The sequence below is a fragment of the Podarcis pityusensis genome (genome assembly GCF_964106645.2).
Source record: "Podarcis pityusensis genome assembly, chromosome: 2".
In the NCBI taxonomy this organism is placed as follows: domain Eukaryota; kingdom Metazoa; phylum Chordata; class Lepidosauria; order Squamata; family Lacertidae; genus Podarcis; species Podarcis pityusensis.
In genome coordinates this window covers 67,087,390-67,101,392 of record NC_138029.1, presented here as the reverse complement: position 1 = coordinate 67,101,392, position 14,003 = coordinate 67,087,390, and the positions used below count along the sequence as shown (strand labels likewise).

Below are 14,003 nucleotides of genomic sequence, written 5' to 3'. Positions count from 1 at the left end.
AAGAGGCAAGCGATAAATATAATGAAAATGGTGATGGTCAATTACACACACACACACACACACACACACTACCCATATGGCCCAGTGCAGCACCAGAGGAAAAAAACACATGCGTGGGGGGGGGTTCAAGCACATGAAAACTCCTCTCTGGCGAGATACATCTGGCAGGGAAAAAGACCGCAAATAAAAATGAAAATACTGGTAGATAAAAAAGAAAGAGGGGGTTTCTCCCTTCCGGACTTATGTTTATACTATGAGGCGGCGCGTTTATCATGGTTGAAAGACTGGATAACGCTAGAAAACAGAGACATCTTGGATCTTGAAGGCTTCGATAACAGGTACGGGTGGCACTCGTACCTGTGGTATGAAAAGGTGAAAGTACATAGAGGCTTTTTAAACCATATTTTTAGAGGGCCAATATTCCAAGTATGGGAAAGAAATAAAAACCTATTGGAAAGGAAGACACCCTGGTGGATCTCACCAACAGAGGTGTTAACGGTCAAAAAAGTTAATATGGAAGGGAAGAATCCTACCTATGAAGAACTGACTAGGAAAACGGATCAAGGTATAAAACTTAGACCCTATGAAGAGATTAAAAACTCATTTACTGGGTGGTTGCAATACCACCAGGTAAATGACCTGTTAAAAGAAGATAAAAAGAAAATAGGATTCGAAGATAAAAAATCCAAATTCAATGTGGAAGTTGTTGAAGGAAAGAACAAAATACTGTCTAGAATATACGATATTTTATTGGAGTGGTATACAAAAGATGAGGAGGTGAAGGAGGTTATGACTAAGTGGGCAACAGACATCGGCTATAACATCGATTTTGAGAGATGGCTAGGATTATGGAATATTAACATGAAGTTCACGGCATGTATGGCATTAAGGGAAAATATGTGGAAAATGATATTTAGGTGGTACCTCACACCAGTGAAACTGGCTAAGATCTATAGGTTAAAGAACAAAAGATGTTGGAAATGTGGAGAAGTAGATGGTGACTTCTACCATATGTGGTGGTTATGCAGCAAAGTGAAAGGCTTTTGGGAATCGATTTATAACGAGCTTAAAAAAATTTTTTAATACACGTTTCCCAAAAAACCCGAAGCCTTTCTGCTAGGAATGACAGGTAAAGAAATCAAAAAAGAAGATAAGGTACTATTTTTATATGCCACAACAGCCGCAAGAATCATGTTAGCACAAAATTGGAAAACGGACGCCATACCTAATATAAGTGATTGGCAGATTAAATTAACAAATTATGCCGAGCTCGCTAGAATAACAGGAAGAATAAGAGATCAAGATGAACAGAAATTTCATGATAATTGGATTAAATATTGGATATATATTGGGACTAAACTTTAAACGACACTGGCGGGATTGGAATAACTCTAACAGTAAAAGGTTATTATGTAAAAGAGATAAAATACGTGAATATAAAGTCTATTTGATACTTACCAAAGGAGTGGAAGGAAGTTCAAGGCTTGGCAGAGCCTAAAATAAATGTATTTATGATTTATGGAATGAATATATTATGCGTAATTTAAGTATTGGACTTTGTATAAGTTTATATGTATATATGTATAATACCAATAAAAATTTATCAGTCAAAAAAAGAAAACTCCTCTCTGGGAGCCTTCCCCTTTGCAAAGTCCCAGTAAGTCATAGTTTGGTTTAGAGTATCACTCCAATGTTGTATCAGGCCAATGTTGTTCAGCATTATTTGCTATGGCCAACCTTAACCATTTAGCGTGTGTGTGTGTGTGTGTGTGTGTGTGTGTGTATATATATATATATATATATTCACTAAACATAGAAACATAGCTGTAGAAGCTGAAGGGCTTTTAAAAATATTCTTTTTTCCTGCCCCCCAAATATCTGACCACTTTAAGGAGCAGTGCTTAGACATATACCACCTCTCCTGTGTTAGTATCACAACTTCCTCTTGATCACAGCACAGACAACATACGTACTTGATTATATGATGAGTAACTAAATAATTCCACCATCACTGCAAAAATTCATCTGCACAATGTCATGTGTACTTGAGGGAAGGGTGAGCACTATAATTAAGTATTAAGCCGTTTCACTAGCACGAGTCTGCCATAAAGTATGAAATCGCTATTATTAATATCCTTAAGGTCCCATTTGATGTACAAGGTTAGTGGACTACAAATGGAATAGCTTAAAAAAATAAAATCTTCTGTACCATTGTATGTGTATGTTTTTGTGTGAAGATGCAAAGACAGAAAAAAAGTGCAGCAAATGTGAATAGTGATAACTACTGATGCTAGCAGTGAGCCAAAAAGGTTAAAATGTCAGGCTCCCATGCACTGTCTGGTCATAGTTATGGTTGCCATATGTCCTCTTTTTCCAGGACACGTCCTCTTTTTCATGGGTAGAGTCGTCATAGCGATCCATAGTTAAAAGCAGGTCAGCAAAATGTGTCCTATTTTTTGCTCTTCGAAATAAGGCAGCTCTATAATTCCACTATGAATTCTGGCAGCTGGTGAAATATGGGAAGAAATGAAACTGCTTCTATCAGTGGGAAGAAACAATTGAAACACGTTCTTAATGTGGGATAAAATAACAGGCATATCAGAAACTAAACTGCTGCTGTGGAACAAAAGGAACTTTTTTGGCACTATTTAAAATAGTTTTTAGAGAAGTGAACTCAGAGAGTGGTATTTTGCCTCTCCCAACTTCTTGGTTCCTATCTCACTTTGCTAGAAGAATAGAAAAGATACAGAGTCGTCGGATAAGCATAAAGCTGCCACCATTGTGCCGTAGAGGCAAGTAGTGCATTTATTTCGTGACCAGATGCTAGTTCCGGCTGAAAAGGAATATCAAATTAAGTGAAATTGCAGCTTCAGACACCTCCTGTCTCTTTACTTTGTAATTGTTTACTCTTCTGTTTTCACAAGGAAGGTAGGATGTTGCTAGGAGGTTGAATGGCTCCCTCCTCCGTGTCCTTTGTGAAAAAGTAGCCCCAAATTTAGCTTTGTGTCCCATGGCAGAGGAACTTTTCAGCATGTTTCCTGTACATGGCAGAAATGTGCCACCAGGAGAGGGAGGACTCAGGCACAAAAGTTCAGGGACCCTGTCAGCTGAATGAGCAGCAGTATCTGCAAAATTAGCAGGGCTGGCTGGCCACCTTTTGAAGCAAATGCTTTCCCACATCACCCAGAAAGACAGCGGTCACTGGAAGGGAAGGACTATGTTATTAAGTTGTTCCTTGCCTTCTGAGGTAACCCAACTGCTGCAGAAAGTTGCATTTTTCTCCTTCTGCTCCCTATATTTAAAGTGGGAAAATTTCTTCCCACTTTATTTTTTCTTCTTGTATGTGTGTGTGTTTAAGACTGCATAAGCAGTGCAGCTTAGTGAGTGATGAGCTTAATAAATAATAATAATAGTTTATATTATTAATGTGGGTATAATACAAAAATCCCCTAGAGGTCTACCTAGAAGAGATAATCGTGACAACTACCTTCCACATTATAGCATTTTCCTATAGTAGCTGAATGCTTCCCACGCTTGCTCAGCATTAACCTACCTTTGCCAGTTACATGTCTCAAAATATTGGGATTTGTTTTCAAATCTGGGGAATCATTTTCAGTTCTTCATACTGGTAAACACAGGAATAAAAACCCCTAAGAGATAAAATTCACCCTATAGGTGCTGCAGCCTGAAGGTCTCAACTGCAATCATCATTTCAGCACCATAAATATCTGCATATTTCAAAAGCTTGGCATATGAAATACATTATCTTTAAGTGCTGTCCTGCATATGATTGTGGTTCACTGTGGATTCTTTTGCTTCTCTTTTTAATTCCAAATGTGTTGGGCTATACTTTCAAGTCTCATTGAAGCCAAAGGGTTTTAACCCCGCTTCTACTCCATGCCTCAGTGAGTATAAATCAGGGCACTGGCTTCTTTAATGCTGATAATAATAGATAAGAATAGAATTTTTACACACACAGGCTTGGCTCATGCATGACAGTAAGCTATAGTATAAAATCTGGCTCTCTGATAATCACTTGCATTCTAGTACACACTGGTCAAATCTCACATACCTTACTCCTTGCCTTGCATTCCAGGAAAAAGGGAATAACAAAACCCAACTGTGTTGGCTGCACTCCTCCCCATATGTACCCCATGCGAACCAGTGCTTGTGGTTTCTTTCTTTCCAAAAGTGAGGCTTTGTTTCTGGCTTATTGCTTGTGGTTTGTGGGAAACAAACAACCAGCACTGGTTAGCAGTGTGTCTGCTTCATCCAGCATGGCCAAAGGGAGTGGTAATTACCATGCACCATGTAAGATTACATACAAACAGGGTCACAAAAAACATTACAGTTCTATCCAATGCTGCATGAGCAGAATTCCACTTGTGCATCAGGAGTTTCTCTTCCTCTCTTCCCAAAATCAACTCTAATAAATAGTGAAAGTTGGCACACTGCAAAAAGTATGGTATTAAAGTAAATGCATCTTAAAGCAGATTCTGAGAATATATTTTTTTGCAACATGAAGAACAGAGAAGCAAAAATGATTGTAAAACAGCTTAAGCGAATAATTCCAGGTTGATGGCCAATTGGGAAACTTCAGGCTTCTGCAGCCATAAAACTGACGCTGGAGAAGAAATGCCTACAGAATCTGATCTCACAGCAATACTAAATCCATAGTGATACAGCGCTAGTGTTAGAAAGGAGTCTCATATGTCTAATAACGAGAATTTCACCTGCTAGAGATGCTGCATATCATCTCTGACCTCCGTCTGCGACATCTGTATTCATGATGTTGTTAGATTATTTATGTGATGCTTATTTTTATTTGGACGCCAGATTCCCTTCCCCCCTATCTTTCTCATTTGGGGGGAGGGGAGAGGTCAACAGTGACACTACTCAGTTATTGTTGCAACTGGGTGGTTATTGTTTATTCTACTGATGAGGAATTTTGCTAGCACCAGGATATCGCACACAGCACCTCTTGCTGGTGGTGACATGAGTCTACTAGATATCTGGTGAATATGTCCTTCCCAAATCACCCACTATGGTTGACCTGACATTTGAACTGAGTCTCCCAAGGACTAGTTGGACCACATTGGCTTTTGCGAGTCTGTATCACAAATGTGTGGGTCTGGTGGGACTCCACCACCTCCGAACACACACAACTGTTGCTTGTCTCTCTACTTCTCCTCCCCTGCAAAACTCCCCATACTTCAAAATTAGTTTAGAAGGCTTTGAGTCTGAACCTTTTCATGACATGTTCTCTTTCCAATTGAAGGAGGGCTTTTTTGGGTCTGGCAGCACTTTCACACAAACCGTCCCTATGTACATTTGATGTTCTGTGAAGACTGTATGAAGTGTTTGCCTAATCTACACCATGGCTTAGCAGAAATGTGTTGGCTGCTAGGGAGGAGATCACAACTGCTTTGCTCTTCCGTGGTCCTTTTAGTTCATTGCAGTGTGGCAGCTATGTGAAGGTTTGGTGTGGTGTGTTGTCTGAACCTGGGTCTGACGTTGAGTTCTCTCCACCATAACCATGATCTGCAGTCAAGATATGTTCATGGCTACAGACTGGGATTGAGGAGGAGAGATCTTAGCTACTAGTAAAACAACACACTAAACCAAACCTTGGAATAAAGGTTTACGGACTGGGAAGGACTAAAGGTTTATGGACTGGGAAAGAGCAATGAGGGTGTGAGTTTCTCTTTGGGAGCCAACATTTTTGGTGGTCCCAGTGAGAACCTTCAGGTCCTACAGAAGTGCTTTTAAGATTAATGCAATACTTGTTTAAATGATAGCATATTAACTATCACATTTCTCTGATCCATATCTTTATCTGATATTTGATTTCAATAGCAGCATTGTTATCTGAATACCTTCAGATGGTATAATCTAGTGAAAATTAAACTCAGTAACTGGTGCTAAGAGTCCATCTCAATGTCTTTAATTTAGAATCCTAGTAACTAATCAAACTTGCTAGAATTATTTGTGAGCAGGTATTAATAAAATGATTTCTATTTTCTAACCATTTTTTTCTTATATCAGCACTACTCTCTTTTTAAATACAGAGTATCTATGTTTGTCATGTTAATCATCATGTATTCAATGGGTTTAATAGTGAGCTGTTATTTGTAGTTCTATTTTCCTCTCTTTCCTTAATTTTCTTTTTAAAACCCTTTATAGCACAGCATGAAAAGAAGCATTACTTCATTCAGAACTATTATTTTGCAAAACAAGCCTTCCCATTTCACCTGAACATGGCCTTTAAATTGCTGCCTGGGACAGGAGGTCTCACTACGACTATTTAGCTAGCTCAGTGTTCTACATGGTACAGGAGAATTCTTCTCAGCTAAAATCAAAGTGTAAGCACATTTTACCTGCCACTTGGTACTTTTAATTATGTATACTTGCATTTGCTTGCTTTTTCTTAACACTAGGGGACCAACTTTTTCTTCATCAGATCTTGCATACTGAGGATAACTGAGGAGAGAATGTTGGTGGTGGTGGTGGGGGGGGGGGGAGAAGAATAAAGAAAACTGGTTGCCAAGATTTATTTCTTCTTCAAGTCCTTATCTCAATTGTGTGCAATCTTCTGACACAGGGGAAAAACAATTATCCTGTGGTATGATCACATGATTTTTTTCTGAATAGGCTGCTTCAGAAAAACATTTCACTATATGAAAACAAAAGCCAAATTACACATGGATGCTCAATGTGTCTCTAAGTTATCGCTTACTCCAGGCATAGGCAAACTTGGCCCTCCTGCTGTTTTGGGACTACAACTCCCATCATCCCTAGCTAACAGGACCAGTGGTCAGGGATGATGGGAATTGTAATCTCAAAACCATCTGGCGGGCCAAGTTTGCCTATGCCTGGCTTATTCGTTTGGTTGATTCTGAGTCTAAAAATCAGCTAGTTATAGGTGAATACCACTTTCCAGTTGAACAAGCCCACTGAGACATAAAAAGCTGGACGAGGGCACGGCCTAACATAGGCTTATCACAATATTCATACCCTCCAAGTGTCCCAATTTTCCAGGAAGAGTACCGGAATTACGAAAGCTGTCCTGCCTTTTGATTTGATCCCATACTGTCCCTATTTTCCCTATCAGAGCCATGGCTGCCAGGGAGAGGGAGAGGGATGGTGATGGCTGAAGCTGAAAGGGAGCATCCGTTGCCTCTCCATGGCTGCTACTGCCAGCTTCCTCCTCTGGTCAGCTCATAGAGGCTGCTGGAGAGCGGGCAAGGAGGAGGAGAGACTGCAGCCACTGAGGCCCAGCCTCACATGACATGCTGGCTCTGAGGGGCAGACAGAGGCCAGGGCTATCCTGAGTGAGAAGAAAGGGTGACTGAAACAGAGCACAAGGTGTACTGATTTTTTTTTAAAAAAAAATGCTTTGTGCATCTGCATCTAATCTTGTCCCTTTCTAAAATTTATTTATTGGTGTGTTTTTTTCTTTTTGTAAATCTACCAAAGAACAAAACAAAATGGGATTAAGGGGTGGGTGGGGAGGTTGAGGAGGGTCATCTGGGTGGGAGTGAGAAATGTCCCTATTTTCATCGGAGGAATGTTGGAGGGTATGCAGTATTGTAAGCTGTACAGCTGTGTACACACCATGCCTTTAATGCCCATTCAAAACCCATTTAAAGAATTCTGGGCACTGCAGTTTACGCCACCCAGAGTTACAATTCCCAGCCACCTTTAACAGTGCCCAGAGGGAAAGAACATGCTCCAGAATAGCACATCATTTCCCTTGAATATTTTGTTTCTCTTCTCTTTGAATCGTTTTTCTTTCGTTTTAATTATGTGCGTTTCTTTGCTCTCACCTCTTCTAATTTTCTAATGCCTACATCCTATATTTCTTCTATAGCTTCTCCCTGTTGCATTGTTTTGCTATGACTGTCAGCAAGAATTGTATACGAGGCATAACATAAATTATTCCAGTTGCATTATTTATTTCATAATCACTCCCAGAAAATTTATTCCTTACTTGCTGAATTAAACATTTTTAGAGGTCAGTCTTCATAACATGTACTGTACTTGCATGGAAATTCTAGATATATATATAGTGCCAACAACTAATTGTTGCAAAAGAGGCCATTACAACAGCAATGTAGAAACACTGGGCCACTATTTCATGGACAGTCATGAGTGGTTCCATGCAGATGGCATGGTGATGACTGTCTGAATATGTGACCTTTGCATATTTATGAACCTAGATTTCGTTTTGATTTTTGCATTCCAACTTTTAACAAGGTGCTACACATTAAATCCCCAAAGAGTTGGGCAAGCATCCATTCATCCACCCTATGCATATTTATTCAGAAGTAAGTCCCACTGTATTCACTGCAAGTACCTTAGGCTGCAATCCTACACACACTGATGTGAAAGTAAGCCCACTGAATTAAGTGGGATTTACTTATGAGTAAACATGCATAGGGCTGCTATGTCAGTTGCCTTTAACGGGCTCCTCTGCTGCCCCCTGAGTCAGAGCACTGATCCTCTCAATCATAGTTCATATTCTATGACTCAATGATTCTCCTGTCCCTTTAAAATCATTTACAACTATCTTCTCCTCTCCCCATCCCAAATATTTTACTTTCCCCCTTACAGCAGCATGCTGTTGATGTCCTATATAAATGTTAATGAGAATTGTAGCTGTAGATGTACTGAGAAGCTCTTCTGGAAACACTGTGATCACTGCCAATACAAATTAGTTGCTATTAATACTCATTTGCAGATATCATGCAGAGAATTTGCAAGAGTTTTGTTTTCTTCGGTAGTGGTTATATATTTTTTTAAAGCATCATAGTCATAAAGGATAATTTTCTGCAGCTCATTGATGACATTATTTTTCTCTCTTTTACTGCTTCGAACATTCTCCTGCCAGCTACTATGTATACTAAGCTACTATATATACTACAATCTGAAAGGATAACAAATAGAAAATATGGTTGTTGCCACAGAAGATCCAAGCCCAAAGCTTTCTTTCTGTCATGCCCCCATTTCTTCATTCTTGCCACCCACATGAAATCAGGATGAAGGCCAAATGCATTTAAAGCATTTTAAAAATATGATCCATTACCACTGTGGCATGAAAACAAGACATTTTTGATCATGGTATCTCCCCTGCCAGGTAAGTAAACAAGACATTTTTGGGGGAAATGTCTCAACCACAAATATTGCAGGAATAGAGATGAAGGACAGAAATGGCCAGGTGGGTAAAACTTGGCATATTTGTGAGGTATCTCCATTACAGTTTTGGTCTGTTTCTGCACTCATTGCTTGAGTTTCTTTGGAATGTATATAATTTAAGAACTTGATTGCAGACATTTTGCATTAGCATCTGTATTGAAAAACTATGCGTTCTGCTGAAGTGCAGAATGCTCGCCCAAGTTTTTGCAATTCTTTTATCCTTCAATAGTCAAGAAACATTTTCGTCACTACATTTTTTGTGGCAGTAAGGAATACATAAATCAAGCAAGGACAATCGATATAACAACATTTCATGCCAAACAAGCTGATAGGCAATGTAAGATGACAAATGTGACACCTATGTGTCTTAACATCCAGAAAGGTTTATTACAAACATCACCTCACCTTTACTCTAATTCTCCAAGCCACCACAAAACAAAGACATGCAAGGAGAAGACAAGACACAAAGATGACAGGCCACAGGCAATGTCATTCAAGTAACAACAGTACAATGTCTGTCTTCAGAAAAAGTGATCCCACACATGTAAAGTAGCCAGTAATCCAAAGCCATTTATCAGGAAAAAAAGAATACAGAATGTATGCAGAGAATGATGGCTGTGCAATCACCTGGAACTTATCATTGTAGATGACACACAAGACTGTAGTGCAGGTAGAGATGAAGAAGTAGAAGAAATGGATCTAGAGCCCATGCATAAGGCAACACGTGACATTTGAGGCTCAAACAATTTTAATAGAACTCTAGAAGTGCCTAGGACACTGAAGCTATCAAGATGCGAAAAGACTATGCAGAGAGAAATTAGCTCAGTTCTTGCATAACACCATTGTCACTCTTAACATGTTGGATGAGCCACCCTCACCCATCAATACCTGAAAGACAATGTGACCCAGGGGCTCAGTGGTGACACAGAGGACCTATTCCTTATGGGATTGGGGAAGGGCTGTAGTATATTAGTAGAACATTTATGTTGCATGCAGAAGGCATGCAACATCCCCGGCACCTCTAGGTTGGGCTGGGAGAAACCCCTGCTTGAAACCTTGGAGACCCATTGCTAGTCAGTGTAGGCAATACTGAGCTAAGATGGATCAATGACTCTGCAGAAGGCAGCTTCTTGTGTTATTAGACTTCCTTTCTTTGAAAAAGGGAGAAGGAATTGCCCAAGTGGTTCACATGTTGTAATGACTTGGCAGCTGTGTGCACGTACTGCTCCAGAACACAAGGTCTGCTGTCAGCAACAACGTACGAACCAGGGAATTGGCAACTGAGCAATGAAAAAGACACTTTCCCCAGGTTACAGATCTGTACAGAAGATGATGTGACCGCGGTATCATTCTTCTGCCTGCTGTCACTATGTAACTGACTATGGGCTCTCAGCACCTTCAGTAAGCACAGCCAAAAAGAGGTCTCAGTTTTTCTGAGGTCGGGCAAGTACAAAGAATGAAGCTCCAGTGACATGCAGTCCCCGTTTTTTTCATTCAGTCACAGAGTTCTACTTTAAGCACACCTGCCTTCTTGCCATTCAGCAGCATCTATGCTACAAGACATGTGTGGGTGTTCCTTTCTTTGTTCAGGGGCTGAAATGCCACCAGTCAGAATAGAAAATTCAAGCAAGGTGCCTTTGAGTTACATTGAAACTAAATGCCAAAGTTTACCTTAGTTCCTTGAAGGGGTCTGCCCTGACATTGGGAGTTTCTATGGATTTAGGGAACACTACGCCTTCTGCTCCTGAAATAACAAAACAGAACACAAGTGTATATGTTATAAACTGTCATATGTGGCACATTTTACAGTTAATCTATCTCTAACCCATAACATACATCCTATATCCTTATAACTACCCAGAGTGAGGATACTGAGACTCCCCTCTGCCTGTGATATATTTGTTCAACTTATAGAAACAATAATTTAGTGCATTAAGGGCTCTAATCCTATACATGTTTACTTGGGAGAAAGTAACATTCACCACAGTAAGACGTGCTTAGTAAAGACTCTTAGGATTGGATTGCACAAATGCATAAATGTAAAGCATTTTTTTTACAGATATATTTAAAGCTGGTCTTAAATGAGGTACTATATGAATACAAACCCTTTGAATGAGCTGTATTTCCAAATGCAGCCAATGTGTGTGGTGTTATTTCTCAATTCTTTTTAGAAAAGTTCTCAAAAGGGTGGCGAATTACTCTGGAGGTGCATCATTGTTGCCCAAAATGGCTGAACGCATGCTGTATTGCAGTTTGTTTGTTGCAGTTGATCCATCACATAGGTATGTATGTATTTATATATATATTTATTACTTGCTTGCATTTATTACCTTTACATTTATTTCACAAAAAGTCCAAGGGCAAGTTATATATAGTAAAAAGGTCAAATACAGCATACATGGCAGTTAACAGCTAAGCAACTGATAAACAAATAAGGCCAAACCAATCAACAGCCATTGTTGTTGTTTAGTCGTGTTGTTCGACTCTTCATGACCCCATGGACCAGAGCATGCCAGGCACTCCTGTCTTCCACTGCCTCCCACAATTTGGTCAAACTCATGCTGGTAGCTTCGAGAACACTGTCCAACCATCTCGTCCTCTGCTGTCCCCTTCTCCTTGTGCCCTCAATCTTTCCCAACATCAGGGTCTTTTCCAGGGAGTCTTCTCTTCTCATGAGGTGGCCAAAGTATTGGAGTCTCAGCTTCAGGATCTGTCCTTCCAGTGAGCACTCAGGGCTGATTTCCTTAAGAATGGATAGGTTTGATCTTCTTGCAGTCCATGGGACTCTCAAGAGTCTCCTCCAGCACCATAATTCAAAAGTGTCAATTCTTTGGCGATCAGCCTTCTTTATGGTCCAGATCTTACTACCATACATCATTACTGGCATATTCCCAAATGCCTGGATTGAAAAATATATGTGCCTGTGTATATTTTCTGAAAATCCTCCATGCTGAAGCTAGGCAGCCGTCAGGTAGCAGGGAGTCCGAAAGTTTGAGAAGGTTTTGTTCTGATTCACACGATGATCAAGGCAACTCATATGATTGAATCAGCTGAGAACTGGTCATGTGGGAAAAATTAAGCATTTGCATGTGATGCAGAACAACAGAGAGTTAATGGATTTGATGTGACTGGTCTTTTGGAACTTTCCCTCTCCAAGAGAATGGGAAACTGGAGCTGGGAAACTGTGCTACATTTAAATTGCCTGGGACATTTCAGATGTACAGTGCTACCTCGGGTTAAGTACTTAATTAGTTCCGGAGGTCCGTTCTTAACCTGAGGTACCACTTTAGCTAATGGGGCCTCCTGCTGCCACCGCACAATTTCTGTTCTCATCCTGAAGCAAAGTTCTTAACCCGAGGTACTATTTCTGGGTTAGCGGAGTCTGTAACCTGAAGCGTATGTAACCTGAGGTACCACTGTAGCTACATACTAACCCTTCTGCACTTCAACTAACTTTGAATATGCAAAAATGATGGCTTCAACAATCACTTTAACAGCTACTGAAATTGGCCACAGGACATGGCTGAGTCTTTCTATTGGAACTGCTGTTGACTCCCATTTCTTCAGTTAGGCTGCTTATAGTCACAGTGTGCTGCTGCAGTGGCCTGCAGACTGAAACTTACAATTTTTTTTTTATCCTGCCAGCACTCACTACTGCATTTTGCTGGATGAGAGACTACTCCAATGCAATGAAGGAAATGATGCAAGGGGCCACTAGTGACTGCACACCCTGCCAACAAAATATGCCCAGCACTGCCCAGGTAAGTCTCCTAGGCAAAATGCTGACACAGAAATTGTAATATCTGGTAAGTCATCAGAGTAAGGTGACTGTTTCTGTGGCATATGGAAACTTTGAGCTAGCTCATGTGTTTGACTGCTGTTGCTTCTGTCTGGCTATCAGGAACAAAAGAAAGAAACCATTTCATTATACCTGATCCATCTATACTGGGCGGAAAGCAAACCTTGTCAAATCTGCTGGTAAATCAACAGCTTTTATCGCTTTTGCCATTGCAAACACTACTGCCTCTGCTGTGAACAAAGCTCTGTTTCTTTGGAAACTATAGGGAATATTGTTTTCAACAACACAATTGATTTTTGTGGTGTATCATCGTATATCTACAACAAGTTAGATAAGATAGAGGGAAGCTATTATGTAATGTGTATTTATACCTACTGTACATTCCATGGCAATAAATTATTCTCTTCTTTTATTATTTGCAAAAGAGTTTGATTAAAACCCAGGCCCGGCAAATCTTTCTTTTGACACTATGTAATTTACCAGCAATAAATGTTCATAAACAGTTTGAGTGGAAAATCCATAAAGCTATTTCAGCTTTATTTTAAGTTCCATTTAATGCCCCTCAAAAATGATTTCATCAATGTGTGTTCCATTAACTGGCTTTCTGCCCAATAACTTAATTCCACACAATCAATCAGGAATTTATAAAGCATGTGACAGGATCTATCTAAAGTGTTTTGAATTACTGTAATGATTCACTCAATACTTTTATTTTTCGCTCCCTCCCTGGTACTGGTGAAAACTGGGGAAATAAATTTGTCAAAAATCTCTAATGTACATTTGGTGACTGCAGGAACAATGTGGAAAGCTTTTATATTAAAGTACTGCACAGTATCACAGATACATTTGGTGACAGCAAAAAGCTTTATGCTAAAAGAAAACAAGTAACCATTTGAAAGCTGCATTGTAGGATATATTCCTATAGCCATTGCCACATGATAGGGGTTTTATTTTTGACGAGCACTGACGAGAAAGCTGGTGCCTGGTCGGTTTCAATATATCCATTGTG

At 39.8% G+C, this 14,003-nt stretch overlaps 1 protein-coding gene and 1 long non-coding RNA gene across 3 annotated transcripts in view; one reads left to right on the top strand and one right to left on the bottom strand.

Moving 5' to 3' along the window:
• The window catches only part of LOC308467814, a 72,022-nt gene extending 59,286 nt beyond the window's left edge, over nucleotides 1–12,736 (top strand). The window contains exons 3-4 of the long non-coding RNA XR_013981308.1: nucleotides 6,184–6,362; nucleotides 11,367–12,736. This is a non-coding gene — a long non-coding RNA (uncharacterized lncRNA). The remainder of the gene's footprint in view (nucleotides 1–6,183; nucleotides 6,363–11,366) is intronic.
• The window catches only part of SGCD (sarcoglycan delta), a 420,649-nt gene that overhangs the window by 48,369 nt on the left and 358,277 nt on the right, over nucleotides 1–14,003 (bottom strand). For both annotated transcript variants that reach the window (XM_080989006.1, XM_080989005.1), the window contains one exon: nucleotides 10,867–10,939. In XM_080989006.1, the coding sequence (XP_080845132.1) occupies nucleotides 10,867–10,939 (73 nt within the window). The remainder of the gene's footprint in view (nucleotides 1–10,866; nucleotides 10,940–14,003) is intronic.